At 42.5% G+C, this 16,812-nt stretch overlaps 1 protein-coding gene across 2 annotated transcripts in view; it reads left to right on the forward strand.

Moving 5' to 3' along the window:
* FBN1 (fibrillin 1) overlaps positions 1 to 16,812 on the forward strand; it is a 224,960-nt gene that overhangs the window by 126,530 nt on the left and 81,618 nt on the right. For both annotated transcript variants that reach the window (XM_080980204.1, XM_080980203.1), the window contains exons 20-27: positions 3,290 to 3,415; positions 4,638 to 4,757; positions 6,105 to 6,242; positions 8,754 to 8,804; positions 11,820 to 11,945; positions 13,468 to 13,695; positions 15,296 to 15,421; positions 15,673 to 15,801. In XM_080980204.1, coding sequence (XP_080836330.1) covers positions 3,290 to 3,415; positions 4,638 to 4,757; positions 6,105 to 6,242; positions 8,754 to 8,804; positions 11,820 to 11,945; positions 13,468 to 13,695; positions 15,296 to 15,421; positions 15,673 to 15,801 — 1,044 coding nt within the window. The remainder of the gene's footprint in view (positions 1 to 3,289; positions 3,416 to 4,637; positions 4,758 to 6,104; positions 6,243 to 8,753; positions 8,805 to 11,819; positions 11,946 to 13,467; positions 13,696 to 15,295; positions 15,422 to 15,672; positions 15,802 to 16,812) is intronic.

Here is a 16,812-nt window from a genome sequence, read left to right on the forward strand (position 1 = left end):
AAACTTTCTTTGTTAGGCCGAATTGCTGCTATCAAGATGAATGTATTGCCAAGGATGTTGTTCTTATTTCAAACACTTCAGGTTTTGGACAAAACGGAGTGCTTTCAGAAGTGGCAGAGAGATATCTCCAAATTTGTCTGGCAGGGCAAAAAGCCCAGAATCAAGTTTAAGATATTAACCGATGCAAAACAAAGAGGGGGCTTTGCCCTGCCAGACTTAAAGTTGTATTACGAAGCCGCAGCGTTTTGCTGGCTAAAAGACTGGCTACTTCTTGAAGACACTGATGTGTTGGATTTGGAAGGGTTTAACAATACCTTTGGATGGCATGCATATTTATGGTATGACAAGGTTAAAGCAAACAAGGCCTTTAAGAACCATATTGTCAGAAAATCATTGTTTAATGTCTGGTCAAAATATAAAGACTTGCTTGAAAATAAAACACCAAGGTGGCTTTCACCTTTGGAAGCCAAGGCCCGAAAAAGACCCAATATGGAGGCTAAATGGCCAAAATATTGGGAAATATTAGAAAAGGATGGAGACAAATGGAAATTGCAGAGTCTAGAGAAAATGAAAGACAAAGTGCGGGATTGGTTACACTACGCTCAGATCAAAGAAGTTTTCAAAAATGATAAGAAATTAGGGTTCCAGGTGGAGAAATCGAAACTAGAAACAGAATTGTTAGAACCAAAGATTAAGGTACTTTCAAGGATGTATAACTTGCTGTTGAAATGGAATACACAAGACGAAACGGTTAAATCGGCTATGATAAGGTGGGCACAGGACATTGGGCATAATATCATGTTTGAGGACTGGGAGAGGTTGTGGAGTAATGGATTGAAATTTACTGCATGTAACGCCTTGAAAGAAAATGTAATGAAAATGATTTATAGATGGTATATGACCCCAGTCAAACTTGCTAAAATTTACCACCTGTCTGATAATAAGTGTTGGAAATGTAAAGAGTGTGAGGGAACGTTCTTCCACCTCTGGTGGACTTGCCCTAAAGTGAAGGCGTTCTGGGAAATGATTTATAATGAACTGAAAAAGGTATTTAAATATACCTTCACTAAGAAACCAGAGGCTTTCCTTTTGGGTATTGTCGGCCAAGGGGTGGCAAAGAAGGACCAGACATTTTTTATGTATGCAACAACAGCAGCAAGGATACTTCTCGCAAAACACTGGAAAACTCAAGATCTACCCACACTGGAAGAATGGCAGATACAACTGATAGACTACATGGAACTAGCTGAAATGACCGGCAGAATCCGCGACCTGGGAGAAGAGAGGATTGAGGAGGATTGGAAGAAATTTAAGAACTATTTACAAAAATATTGTAATTTGAGTGAATGCTAAATAAGATGCTAGACCAAAACAACTGAGCACCACTAAATTTAGAAGTTTTTTAAGAAATTAAGTAAGACTGTGAAAATTTAGCTCCTTTTGAGAATTATATGATTATGAAACATAGAAGGGATATAAGATTTTAAATAAGATGATAAATTGCTGACAAAATGTTTTAACGATGAAAATGGGAGCGGGAGATGTGAGGAAGTCCAAAGAAAAATGTGAAAATATGTTAAGATCGATGTCATATTGTTTATTATGTCTATTTTTATTGTAAAATTTAATAAATTGCTTTAAAAAAAAAAAAAAAAAAGGAAAGTAGATGCAGGCTGTCATGTCCTGTTCTTGGATAGTGTGTTGGATTGGTCAGCCTGTTGTTCCCCTTTCCATTTCTTCTGTTTTGGTTTAATACTTTTTTTGCAGCACCTGTAATGTTATGGCTACACTCTTCCCAAACTGATTGCTGACTACCCTACAAGCTAGAATTTATGCCTTAAATCAGTGGTTCCCAACCTTTTCTTGGCCATGCCCCACCTAAGTAGCAGCAAAGAAGCAGATTTAAAAAAAGAGTTCTTACCAATTAGTTTATTCAATCATCACCAGTGAAAGACAAAGGAATGCGGTCTCTCTCTAGATCAGTGGTTCCCAACCTTTTTTGGCCATGCCCCACCTAAGCACCTTTAAAATCCTGATTCCCCCCCCCCCGACATATAATTCTTATTATTCAAAAAGTGAACTCCTATTCACACGGAGGAAGCCTAAAAGGTCATTAACTTGGTCTAACTCATTCTCAAATTGCCCCCCTTAAAAATCAAATTGCCCCCCCTGTGGGGCGTATGCCTCACGTTGGGAACCACAGCCTTAAATATTCTGATTTCTGCTAATTGTCGGTCCCATTGATTTTTTTATCCATTAACTGAACCTCTCAGAGACAACACTTCCTGAGCCAGATGCATCTTGAGTCACTCCCCCCCCCATCACCTTGTCTGTTTTATTCACACGGATGTTGACCGAAAGTTCTCGTGTGTCTTGCTTGAATACAGCAAATAAAGAAACGCACCCCCCCCCCAATTCTTGAATACAAGAAATAGTGAACTAGCACTCATTATGTACCCCTTTAGATGTTTCTTTCTCTGTGTGTTTTTCAGTGTCTGTCCACGTGGATGTATTTGCTCCAAAACAGAAGTTAGTGTAGCCCAGCGTTACCCAACCTAGGGCCCTCCAGATGTTTTAGATTCCAACTCCCATCAGCTCCAATCCACATGGCCAAGTTAGGAATGAGGGGAGATGTAGTCAGAAACATCTGGAGCAGGTATTGGGAACCTTTGGCCCTCCAGATGTTTTTGACTTGCAACTTCTGCCATCCTTGACCGTGGGGCGTGCTGGTTGGGTCTGATGTGACTTGGAATCCAACAGCAAAAAGGGTGGTGTAGACTGAAGAGAACCATATGTTCCATTTAATTTAAACTTGGTGCCTGAAGTAGAGTAGAATGCCATCCCTCACCTGTTCAGGTGGAACTATAAACATCCTACTTTGATAGGGGGCAGAGATTGATTTGGCCTTGGGAAGACTATATTCCAGTGTTCAGCTGACCCAATGATTGCATATCATCCACATGGTGTTAGGAAGCGGGTTGACATTGGAAAAGAAAAATACACTTATTATGCAATTCCCTTTTGATGGCACAGAGTTTCTTGTTGCTGCTTTCCGTTACAGGGAAATATAAATTTTCCTGCCAGAGGTGGGAAGTTTGGGAACTAGTGCTGTAAACCACTAAAAGTCCTGATACTTGGTCCTTTTCCGGTGATTTAATATTCAACTTTCTCTTACAGAACAAAGGGAAACATCCCCATCAGTGAAACATATCAAGTTTTCTTTTATGGCTTCCCATGAGAACAAAATCTTATTTAGTCTCTCCGATGACACTCTTAATTGTTTTTGCAGACATCGATGAGTGCTCCTTGAACCCACTGCTTTGTGACAATGGGCAATGCAGAAACACCCCTGGAAGCTTCACTTGCACATGCCCCAAGGGATATGTATACAAGCCTGATCAACAAACATGTGAAGGTAATTGAAAACATCCCTTTATGTTATAGCTATTCTGAGCATCAGGTATTTTTTTTTTAAATCACCCTATCTCTGGAGTTATATTTGGATCAAATAAAATGTGGGCTTATTTGCCAACATTAGGGATGAATTCCATTTAAGGAAGACTGGAACTGTTGTATTTTTATAAGTATGCCATGAGACTTTTGACTTTGTGTATTACACTCGGGGGTGGGGATATATAATCTGCATTCCCAAAGGATATTTCGGGTGGGAATTTAGCTGCAGCTAGGTGTTCAGTGATCCCGGGGAATGGGAAGATCTGGTTTCACATCCTAGAGGACTATTGGACTCAGTGGGCCCCAATGAGCACATTGCTGTCCTTTAGCCTTGGCTCCCCAGTTTTAAATGAGAACAGCCTTGTAGGATTGTTGCTGGAATGACTAAAGCAAGGTCCCTTGAAACTTTGGGGTAGGCAGTGGACTGTGTGTGAAGAGTGCATAGATTTGCATTTTTACTGTACGCATAAAGTAAAGTTTGAATTTATAGGGTTATTCAGGCTACCCTAAGTACAAGTTGAAACCTATACAGTAAATTGGAGCAATGGGACCATTTTACTTGCAGGATTACCTTACCCTCATGTATGCTCACTTCAATTTGCAGAACTGTAACTCCTACTGGAACCGCACAAAACTTGTTCTGCACTTGTAAGAAATCAATATTTTAGTATGTCAGCACCTGCACTTTGGAACTCCCTGCCTATTGACACCAGGCATAAGCCTTTGCCTTTGCTGTATTCTTTTTGGCACCTGCTTAAAACATTTTTTTGTGTAAGCAAGTCTATACACGCACATAGAGTGCTGGCATGTGTTTTGATTTCTTTTCGCTACATTTGATCATTTTTGAATGTTTTTGAATATCAGCTTTTAATTGTCTTTTATTGATCATTTTAATGCTTTTATATTTTTATAAACCGCCTAGAAGTTTCCTTAGAATCAAATGTTGTGAAATAAATAAATGTGGCTTGAGGGTGCAGGAGACAAATACATTCCAAAGGCAGAAAATTTTGGCATCAGTGATCTGTCATCCTATGGGTGGGTTTGCCACAGGTGGATTGTGGATTCATAGCCACAATCTACAAATCTCTGATTCAGCAAGAGAATCCTTTTGTTTCTAGATGACCAGACAGAAAGGAGCAATCTGAAGCTTTGCTGGTCACTAATTCTCACTGTTTCTCTTCTAGATATTGATGAGTGTGAATCCAGCCCCTGTATTAATGGCGTGTGCAAAAATATTCCTGGCTCTTTTGCCTGTGAATGTTCCCCTGAAAGTACTTTGGATCCAACAAAAACCATCTGCATTGGTAATTTCTTCTTCTGAGCTGTCTTTATTGGCTAGAAAATATTTTTCTTATAATTGACATACATATATCTTATTCAGTTTTCAGGAAGCTTTTGAGAATAACCATGAAATAGAAATGTGAAATAAATTTAAGAGTATTTCAATCATTGCTTCACTGTTTACTTGAGCATATTAAAAAGTGTCTATAGAGTATCCTTTCACATGGCATTAAAAATTGTAGAGGAGGTATTGTAGTGAATCAGCAGATAATGAAAGACTGACCTGACATTCTGAGCTGGAAGGAGAAGAGGTGGCAACTTTATAAAGTTGCTGTGGTTTGGGAATAGATGGCAGGTAGCTGGCTGTGGTAGCATCAGGCCAAAGGTCCCCCTAGTCTAGCAACTCACAGGCAGACCTGAGTGAAATAACAGACTCCTTGCTCATAATCCCCAGCAGCTGGTATTCAGAGGCATCCTGCCTGTAGTACGGGAGGAAGATGCCAAAAGACAGACAGGGCCGTCTTTAGCAGATGCGGTGCTGCGGTGCAAATATCCGCCCAGTGCCCCCAAATTACCATGGATAGTGTGGAGGGGGAGAACCGCACTGCCAGCCATGGAGGTGGCGCATCTCTCCCCCATACTGCTGTGGGAGAGCAATCCCTGCAGAGGCTTGGGAGGGAAGCTGCGTACCCACCAGCCATATAGTTGGCGGGGCGCAGCTTACATCCTAAGCCTCTGCGGGGATTGCTCTTCTCCCGCGGAGGCTTGGGAGGCAAGCTGCACGCATGCCAGCCATATGGTTGACGGGTCACAGCTGACAGGCGTTCAGGGGAAGGGGAGGCCGCCGGCAAAGCTATGAGGCTCCCCCACTTGCTGGGGCGCCCCTGAGAGGCCAGCGCCCTGGCGCAACGCACCACTAAGCCCTATGGGAAAGATGGCTCTGAAGGCAGGAGCTGATTTTATATTCTCAAAAGCAATAAGGAAGCTCCAGACTAAAAGACTGGAGGGTGTTGGCAACATTGTTGGCACCCGTCTGTCTTCAGAGACAATGGAGTGAGCCTCAAGGGGTGAAATCAAACTGCTGCGTTAGCAGCACCGAAGTGAACTCCCCGGGGTGCAAGCCTGGGCAGTGTGCATGGAGGTCCTGGGCTGCCCAGATGACAAGACCCTTATCTCTGTTTTGCTAATGTAGTCCAAAGGAAAGCAGAGGAAAATGTTTGGCACCAGCTCGACCTTTCTTCCTGGGTTGGTTTTTATGAGGATAACTGAGTTAGTTTTCACGAGTGTTCACTCACACTGGGTAAAGATATTTGAATAGTCATACATTGCTAAATGGCAACATCTTGTTTTATTTTTATTTACCTTTGCAGAGACTGTTAAAGGCACGTGTTGGCAGACCATAGTGAACGGCAGGTGTGAGATCAATATCAATGGGGCCACTCTGAAATCTCAGTGTTGTTCCTCGCTGGGTGCTGCTTGGGGTAGTCCCTGTGTTCCATGTGAACGAGGTAAGACCATTTTGCTGTGTCCTTGGCAAATTATTATTTGGAGCATTAGAAGAAAGCATCCAATAGAAAGGGCAAAATCACCTCTGGGTGTTTTAAAGGGGGGGGGGGGCGGCAGCTGGATGATCATTTGGCAGGTAGGATTCAAGCTGAGCCCTCACTTTCATGACATGACAAAGCCCTAGAAAATATGATAGCAGTAATGGCTTTGAGCTTACACAGACTATCTTCCCCTCGTCACTTAAAAGCCAGCAGTGCATCTAATGATGGCTTTGCTCCTGTCTGCTGGTTTCAGAATTGTTTTTACAAGCTTTTTCAGATAAGTCTTTTGGGGGTGAGTGGGATGTACCTGAGCATTATGAACTGCACAAGTTAGTATTCTTAACACTTTGATTATGAACTCTGGCAAAATCACCCAAGAAATCTTGGTTTAGAAGGAAGGATTGCCGGGTGAGGGTATGCGACTAGAACCCCAGCATATGCCTCATCAGAAATGCTGAGTCTTCCTGAAACTTTCTGCTGATGAAGTACCCTTTTCTGATCAGCTCATCTGCCTCAGTCCCTGGAATGACTGTTTATCATGGAACCCAGGTACATTCCAGAGGAGTTTGGGTACATATACTATACTTCATGCAGGGCACTATTGATCTGTTTGAACTGAGTGTGCATCCTAAATCACATCCTCTTGCAGCTGCACATTTCTGGAGAAGTATGGTAATGTTGGGCTGTCTTTCAAGAAAGCTTGTTTTCTGCTATTGATCATCTTCCAAGAAACCCTGGGTGCTTTAATATCCCCCTTGGAAGATCCCATAAGAGTCTGGGTCAGATGTTGTTGTGATCGTGGCCTGATATAGTGCATGCTAAATGCATTATTTATTTCACAAAACTTATACACTGCTTAACACCTCAAAGCGTTTTACAAATGTTTGCTTTGCAGGAAAGTACTAGGAAGCTTGGAACCTTCCAGCTCTGCCTCTTCCATTTTAGTGGCTCAACTCAATTGCTTAAACTGCATCTTGATTGAGACAGATCTCTCTAAGGGTCTACATTAATTCCTAGCATGATTATATTAATTGTGATTAAAAGGGGATGTGCATTACGGTCACACTTTACAGAATACACTGCAGTATTTAGTATCTATTGTTGCAGACCACCTCAATCTTCACAAACGATGTGAGATTCCAGAGGTTGCAGGCATGCTTTACCCAGGGCCTGTGTTTTCTTTTGGATGATGAGGCAAAGTGGAGACTGTGGTGTCTTTATGATACATGGTTTATCTACACATATATACAGCCTGAGTCTAGATGGAGAAATTCAACACATTATACTCCAAGAGGCTCACTTGCTTCTCCCATAGGTGCAGCAAACTTGGGTCTAAGAACAGAGAAATCAGTCGTGGTCGCTGTCTCTTTATTACCACCTGTTCCCCTGAGCCTTCATGGTGCTCTTTGTTCTCCTTCTTCCTCCTTGTTGCCACTAGCCCAGTGAAACTATTCCTCTCTAGCCTACATAATCCAAACGGAAATTTTAAACCTTTTTTGTCTCTGTCCACTAACACACAGCTGGAGAAAGGGCTCCCCCCTCCCTCCTTACTGTCTGGCACTGAATGTCTTGATGGCTCATTTTTTGTTAGATTAATGACTCGGCCATCTTCAGGAGATTACCTCATGAGGAAGCTGTCCTGTGTTATTTACAGCTTGAACCCCTACTGGATCTGGGAGTTCAGTGTTTGCAATTCAACTCCCTAAACCTAGAATAAATTCTAACAGTTACTAAAACTGGAAATTATGGGTACCTTGCACCCACAAACTCTGGCAAACAAAACTTACAGCAATATGTTAAGGGCAATGTAAGTCAAGTGGTTAAATGTGCCTAACAACCAGCCCTTGTGCACATTCAACAGGCCTTGCAGAAAATGTGCACATTATCTCTCCAGGAAGAGGGAATGGTGCACATTATGCAGAATGGCTGCAGAATGTAGAATATTCGTAGGATTTGTAGAGTTGGAAGGGACTCCAAGGGTCTTGCACATTCCCAAAGACTAGTGGGAGATTATGTATATTTATCCAGGAAGTGTGCACAGTTTTCCATGGGTGGATGTGTACCGTGACAGGTTGTTATACACATTACCTGCTCAACTTACATTACCCCTAACATATACATTGCATACATGATAATTTTGTAATGTACAAAGGGGCCTTAAGCAAACATACCACATAAATACTGTGTAATAAGTGGGTTTAGTCTTAACTTTTTATTAGAGCACTAATTGTCAAAAGAGAACAAAGTGAGACATACTTATGAGTATATATGCTTAATATTGCACTAAGAATCACTGTTGTGTCCCTTATTCATGCTGCAGCCCCTTCCTTTAACTGTTATTGCTCATTTAATTGTTGTTATTTTGGAAGTTTCCACGCAGAAGAGGTCTGATCTGTGTTTCAGATGCAGTTTCATGTTCAGTGAAAGAAATTTGAGCTTTGGACTACAATGTTCTTTGCTTCTCTTTTATAGATCCAAACTGTCCGAGGGGATTCTCCAGGGTAAGAGGAACACAGTGTGAAGGTATGTATTATTGCTCTGGAACTGGAAACATGTTAGTGGAGAAACAAAAAATTCCGGTGCCATTTCTCACATTGCTACGGAAGATCACAGTGTCTAACAAATCTTTAGAGCTTGGATGAGGAATTAGATCTGGCCTGGTAGGCAGGATCCTTATCTTGTCCAGCTCTCCTGTGAACCAAATTTGACAGGTGGGCAGCCTAACGCTGCAATTACCTGGTTTTGTCCATGCAGATGATCATTGGGCATAACGCCACTCATGGAGCTATGGGAGCTCCAGCAATCAGCTAGTTGTTGGGACTTGTATATGCCCATGTGCATGATCCTCATATTCTTTTGCATGCATGGTACAGGACCTGCAACACACAACCCTACTTAGAAACTTTTCAGGTTTATAAAGGCTGCTTAAACCCCATTGACATCAATGAATACTAGCATGTTAATTCATGGAACTGGAAATGAAACTGATGGCCATGCAATCTCCATAAAGATGTGATCATGCACACCTCCATGCCCCTCTCTTCTGCAAGAGTAGCAACCATCCATTTCTCAAATAGCTTCAGAGGAGAAGGGTTTGATGTGAGAAGTTGTGGTGTGACACCTAGGGCTGCAAAAATATCTATGGTGTGTTGTGTGACGAATGGTTTGCACGCACACATAGAATCAGGCTGTAGACTGCCCTTCGCCTAATGCATGTGATATGAAAGTATTACTGCACTGGGAGTTGGGGAGAGAAGTGGGGGAGAGCTGGCAAATAACCCTTGAGATCTATGAAAAACAGATATGCACTGGGATCTAGGAGAAGCCATCAAGGTGAACAAGGTCCCATGGCAATTACACCGGCGGTTGGGGAATAGGAGATGAAGCGGAAATGCTCACTGAAGAAGTGAACTGATAAAAAGACCTATGTGATAAAGGCATGGAAAGCAGTCATGAGTAGGGTTAAGAAGGCGCTGGTGGGGAACCTTGTATGGTCCAGCAAGCCAGAACTTTAATTCCCTGCACCCCACAGGGCGAATTTGTCAGGTGGGTAGCACCACTCATCTCAGGTGACTGAAAAGGTGGGTTGTCCCATCCACCTGTCAAGGTTGCCCTGTGAGCTAGGGCTAGGGCTCTGCTTTGCCAGTGCATTTCCCACAGGATTGAACTCTCCACTCACCAGCTGATGAGTGGAGGCTTCCGTACTGCTCTTTGTAGCGGTCTGCTTTGCTAGCATGTCCCTCAAAGCAGTGCCCAGCAGGATTAAGCCCAGACCCCCTTCCATCAGCTGTGATGAGAGGTGGATGTCTAAGGCAGTTAAAGAGATGCTGTATACATGTCTCCTCCATGATGTCTTTCCCTTTGGTGGAGCTCTTTGTCCTGACCTATGGCACCTTTCCCTTACTTGCGCCATCACTGTTGGAGAATGTGATGAGTACCCATAGCTACTGGTTGAGCACAAGGTATCTAAATGACAGCAAGAATCTTGCCCATTATTCCTCTTCTCGAAGTTCCAATGGTTTCATACTGTATTGGGTCATGGTGACTAGTGCAACCTGACATGACAGAGCAGCTGAAATATTTGAAAAACAAATTATTCCCATATGTGTCTTGTAATAGCTTTTATTTTATTTTTAAAAAAAGCAAGGAGGAACAAATTTATCTCCCTCCCTCAAACTTGTCCCTTCTCTCTCTCTCTCCAAATAATTACCAAATATCTTGGAAACGTTTCTACCACAGATCCACTGTACATAGCTTATATGATCTCAAGAGAGATGTTGCCCCACCTATTCCAAATCACAAGAACATGTTTGAGTGCTGAGAGATGGAAAGTTATTTTTCCAAGATAGTGGCCACAGGATTTTCTCACATATAACTTGCAGTAATTTCATATTGATCGATCCAGCATATTTTCCAGCACCCAAATATATCTGATTCAGTTTCCACTACTTTCTGACATGTGGATGGAACCCCATAGAATTTCAATCAGTTTAAGCATTTTTTCAGAGGAGGCGATTCAAGAAGATCTTCCCTCGAGGCTGCCGGTTCCTATGGCTTGCCTGCTGTGCAAAAAAAACAAACTTGACTTGTCCTGCTGTTGTTCTTTTAACAGCAGCTTGATGGAGCAACAGGTAGTGCTTTCAGCCTGCTTGTTTGTATTGTCCCTTGCTAATATCTGTCATTAAAATTATAGTGGTGGGTTGAAAAGTCGACAACTCTACTATTACCTAAGCTTTTATTTAAAAAAACCACAAAACTATTTCACCATCATCCCAATGGCTTGGTTACGCAGCACCTGACCATGTCATTATCTATCAACCTTGGTACCTTTGACTGCAGAATGGAAAATGGCCATAGTTCAGTGCTAGGCAATTTGCTTTGCATGCTAAAGGTTCCAGTTTCAATCTCTGATACCACCAGGTAGGGCTGGAAGGGTCTTCTGGCTGAAGCCCTGGAAACGTTGAGCTAGATGGACCCAATGGTCTGACTCAGTATAAGGCAACTTCCTATGCTTTCTTCCTTCAGAGTCACTGTGTCCAATAATGAAGCTCTTCCTTACTTAATTTTTTTCTTTTTTAATTGTTATCCTTCCTGTGGCCACCCGCAACCTTCTGTCTACTGTGGTTGACGTTTGTTTTTTAAGACAAAGCAATCCCTTAGATGCAGGGAAATGAAGTTAATTCTAACTATGGGAAAACGTGGTTAATTTTAAAGTTCTTGAAAGGCAAATCATTTCCACATGCGAATATTCCATAGGTTCTTGGGGTGCCCGCTGTCCCAAGTTTTCTGATTCTCCTCCTGCCTCTGTGAATCAGTCTGCTTAGAGACGGTGCAGCCCATAGAGTAAGGCTTGCGGTTTCCCTTTGGCTTTGGATATAGCTGGATCAAGCCACTTCTAACCAAAATGTACTGCTTCAAAACCAAAATTAATATGTTATTGTCATGCTTGAAGAGACTGTTTAGTATGATGGAAGTATTGCACTCCTCTGCCTTGTAGACATTTTTAAAGCATGTGTTTCCGGCTTTTTGTTTAAATAGATATCAATGAGTGTGAAGTGTTCCTTGGAGTGTGCACAAATGGACGGTGTGAAAATACTATGGGGTCCTTTGTCTGCCAATGTCCCAGTGGTATGACTCTGGATGCAACTGGACGGAGATGTATTGGTAAGCATGAGAGGACCTTTGCTCCAATCTAGTAGGCTGTGAATGAAACCCTGGGCTCCAAAGCTTAGTCAGGATTTCAGCTTGGGCAGGGACATATTCATTCTCTTCTGCAAACCAGAGAATCCTCCCCTGGGACAATTATTTTGTAATCACAGATATAAGGAAAAGACCAATGGGTGGGGACCCGCACACTTGGGGCCAAATGTGGCCCTCCACTCCCCCCATCTGCCCTGCTTTGAGCCCTCAATGGCTTTTTAATGGTTTGAATGTGTCAATAATAATAATAATAATAATAATAATAATAATAATAATAATAATACCCCGCCATCCCCGGCCAAGACCGGGCTCAGGGCGGCTAGCACTGAATATAAATACAGTAAAAACATTAAAAGCAAAAACGGTTGATTAAAATATAAGTTAGAATACAGTTTAAAATGCAGCTTAAAATGGAGCCTTGTTTTAGTGGTAGCCTATAGATCAAAGCCATGAGGGGAGAAAATGTCAAATATTCACCGGGGCCAACTATCCATGCTGGTCCTACATGGGTCAGCAAAAAGAGTCGAGGGAAAATTTATATACAAATCCCATATAAGGGGTTCCATCAAAATAAAAACAAACAAACAAACAAACAAACAAATAAATGGGGGGGGGGGTTAGACTTAGTCTAGCCCAAAGGCTGGGCAGAACAGCTCCGTCTTGCAGGCCCTGCGGAAAGATGTCAAATCTTGAATGACATGCTGGCCTTCTAGGGGACCCCTTGACTGCTGGGTACTATGAAGCCACATGGTGAGTGCATTTCATTTTGAACACGCCTAGCAGTGCATCCCGAGAGTTCTTGGAATGTGATACTTGCCTCCCCGGGGTCCCATTGCCCACCAGGCGAGGATTTTGGAAGGGAAAGATGAAAGGGAAACCCCACTCAGCCTTAGGAAACTGGGTTCCATTGGGGTAGAAGGCAGGCTTTGTGGGTTGTATCCAGTGTTAAAGTCACTTAGTGGTGGAATTGTTCTGCTGGTTACTCTGTTGTATAATAGATGACACAATCCGTTGTGCAATGGGGCAACTGTTGTATTGGATCCGTCTGTTGTGCAACATTAATACGCACCCTTCCACTTGCATGAGAACCCAACTACTTGTAGACACAGAACACTGGGTACAGCTATGGCTGCCGTTGAGTGCACCCATTTGCTTTTTCAGTACGGTCGATGGCAGCTATTTCCTCTCATGAGAAAAGGAAAATACTAGAAAGGGAAGACTGTCATGCTGAAAGGGTGACATACTTGTATCACTGTGTGGTTCAGCCTCTATGAAGAGGGATCCCATGGTGGAAGGAAAATGGAGACATCCCTCCAGGGCAGTCTGTCTTATATGGACTCCCTGTTTCTCTCTCCATATGACACTGAGTATTAGGCTGGGTTTCCGTGTTGTAACATTTCCTTAGTGGTTGGGCTCTGCTGCGCTGATGCTGCAACTGCTTATTTTCCATCTATTGATGGCTTTTTTAAAAAACCATCCTCAACAGATATCCGCTTGGAGTCGTGCTACTTGGATCACGATGACGAAGACTGCACAAAACCAATAGGAGGGCGGCATCGCCAGGATGCCTGCTGCTGTTCTGTTGGTGCAGCCTGGGGCCCCGAATGTGATGAATGCCCTGAGAAGGGAACACCTGAATATGAAGCCCTTTGCCCAAGAGGACCTGGGTTTTCTACCAGAGGAGAGATTATAAACGGAAAGCCATTTTTCAAAGGTATGCAAAGCCACCGACAGTACTGGAAAATGTTCCGAGGAACTGATTTATTTAGTTACTCCTTCTTTCCTTTCTCAGAGTAAACTCACACAACATGGGCAGGAATCGGGGTTTAGTGAAGTTCCAGACCACGTGCTTCTCACCCAAGAGTTGCAACACAGATGTAACACTACCGGGGGTAGTGTTCCTTGAGCAACATGACCATGGCACAGTGGCTTTTGTACCTTTGTGCATTGCTGCTTCTTCTGCCTTCCTTCCTTGTGTATAGAGTAGCTGGGCATGGGAAGAAACAACAAGCACAGATACTCACTTTCCTTTACAACCCCATAATTTACATGGAAGTAAGGGAAGCACAGGGACGCGGGTGGTACTGTGGGCTAAACCACAGAGCCTAGCACTTGCTGATCAGAAGGTCGGCGGTTCGAATCCCCACAACGGGGTGAGCTCCCGTTGCTCGGTCCCTGCTCCTGCCAACCTAGCAGTTCGAAAGCACCTCAAAGTGCAAGTAGATAAATAGGTACCGCTCCGGCGGGAAGGTAAATAGCGTTTCCGTGCCCTGCTCTGGTTTGCCAGAAGCGGCTTAGTCATGCTGACCACATGACCCGGAAGCTGTACGCTGGCTCCCTCGGCCAATAAAGCGAGATGAGCACCACAACCCCAGAGTCGGTCACGACTGGACCTAATGGTCAGGGGTCCCTTTACCTTTAAGGGAAACATGTGTATTCTTTCTTGTTGCAATGGGTTTGCTTGTGGTCCTCCTGGACCTGTATTTGTAGAGCTCAACATGTCAGGGAGCTGGAAGAGAATTGGGAATAATCAGGGTGAAGGATGAGGGGTCTGTGAATAATGGCTTCCCTGTGGCCTGAAAGAGGAGTGTTGATTTGGAATGAGTGTTAATGCACTCTTTTATAAAGATGGAATGTTATTAGAATTCTTTAGCTGCTAATAAATGCTTTAAAGAACCAGTAATTGTGACCACCATGGATATTAACTTTCCTCACTGAATTAATTGAATGAGCAAATCATTGAGGAATAATTCCTAGAAGAGGTGGTGGATATGACCTGAAGGGATGTGAGACATGAGGCAAAAAGAGGGGGGGAGGTCGCTGCTAGTACAATCCAGTGAATGTTTAGTCAGAAGTCCCATTGTATTCAATGAGATCTGCTACCTAGTAAATTGTGTTTTGGGTGGCAGTCTATGAGTCTTGCCCTCATTGTCATAGATTAAAATAAAACTCAATAAGAGGTGTGCTAATTGCTGAGAATCTAGTCAGGCATCACTGCTAGTGATCAGAGGTACAGAGCATAAAACCCATTTCTACCACAGACACGGAAGAAATAAAGAAAATGTAATACGCTTTGTAAGAGTAGCATCAAATGAATGGGAGTTCAGCTTCATATGTACAGAAGTGTTACAGGAGTGTGAACAACTGCTGTAATTTGAACACTCAGATGTGGGCGTTGCATTCCGTGAACTGCAACTGTTAAAAGACTTTGAACCTGGTCATTTATACCTGGGCTTCACTGATGCCATTATCAGGAAATGAGAATTAACTACATTTAACTACTGCTTTTTACAATGGCTATGTCTCTGTCTTAGATATCAATGAATGCAAAATGATTCCAAGCCTTTGCACCTATGGAAAATGCAGAAACACCATTGGCAGTTTCCGTTGTAAATGTGACAGTGGGTTTGCACTTGATTCTGAAGAGAGGAACTGTACAGGTAAATTCCTTAGTTTTCATTGTGTCCAGTAGTGGCTGAAAATGTAAATGTAATACTGCAACTTGCACATCCAAAATATGTGTTTTATTGATTTCAGTGCATTTTAGAGGTTTTATTACAAGCAAGCGATATGCACATTTTGTTAAATACAATAAAAATAAAATATTTGTTGACCATTAAAATTCATTTCTAAAACGGCAATACTGCATATGTTTGCATTTGAAATAACTTGGTTTTGTTTGAAATGGCAGATATTGATGAATGCCGCATCTCCCCCGATTTGTGTGGCCAAGGACTCTGTGTCAACACCCCTGGAGATTTCCACTGTGAATGCTTTGAAGGCTATGAAAGTGGATTTATGATGATGAAAAACTGCATGGGTATGTTACTCAAGGCATATTTGGATTGGGGCGCTCACCAAACCTTATGAGGTCATTGTTGTTCCAGTAACTGCTGGTTTGCATCTGGACTCCATTTTTTTTGGAACAGTTGTGAAAAAGCAGGGTGTGGGGAAGAAGTGTCACTTTAGGCATCCAAAGTCTTTGTTTCCTAAATTTAATGAGGGAATTCAGGCTGGTTTGGATTTGCAAAATAGCCAGCTCAGTTGGATCTTGGGAGTTTTTCTTGAACCACCAAAGTTCAAAAGTTGGGTTGGGGAATAGAGTGTGGTTAAAAAGATGCTAGTTCTTATTCTGAATCCACTCCAAAGATTGTTATCCCAGCACAATATGGATTCATAGGGTTTTGTGCTCGGGACTTTTCATTTTAAAATAATGAAAAGCAAGCATTGTTATTTTGCTTGGATCAAAGGCTGGTCCGTAAGTGGGAGCTTTGGTTTCACCCCCATTATGAAACTGATGGCTTTTAATAATGCCAGCTCACAAAGTCTAGGGTTTCTTTTAGCTCATCCTCAATATTTCAGCATTATCTCTCCCCTCCCCCCACATTGCGATTAGCTCTGATTAGTAACAGATTTTATAATAGTACATGATATCACCTTGAGCTATGATAGTTTCTGAACGTATTATAGGTGTAAAATGTATGTCTGGCAACAGAGTTCACTATCACTCCAGGCTTTAAATAAGACACAATGTCTTTGTTCTCTCTCATCAAAATAATATTGCTCTCTTTGCATTTCTGAAGTGTTTACTACACTGAATGACAGCACGCACATCCATTCATTTTTGTATTCATATTTTTTTTTGAAAACCTGGGAGGTAGATTACTCTGAGAGTTGTCACCCAAAGGCTGACTCACGGTTGAAGATTTAACCTGTCTCTCCCACATAAAAGCCATCCAGAATGCCAGCCAAAGTCAAAGGAAAGATAGGTCCTGCTGTGATTATTACTCTTAAAACAAGTGCATACATTTCTGAAAATAATTTGAATCGC

This window comes from Podarcis pityusensis (assembly GCF_964106645.2).
Source record: "Podarcis pityusensis genome assembly, chromosome: 14".
Taxonomy (NCBI): domain Eukaryota; kingdom Metazoa; phylum Chordata; class Lepidosauria; order Squamata; family Lacertidae; genus Podarcis; species Podarcis pityusensis.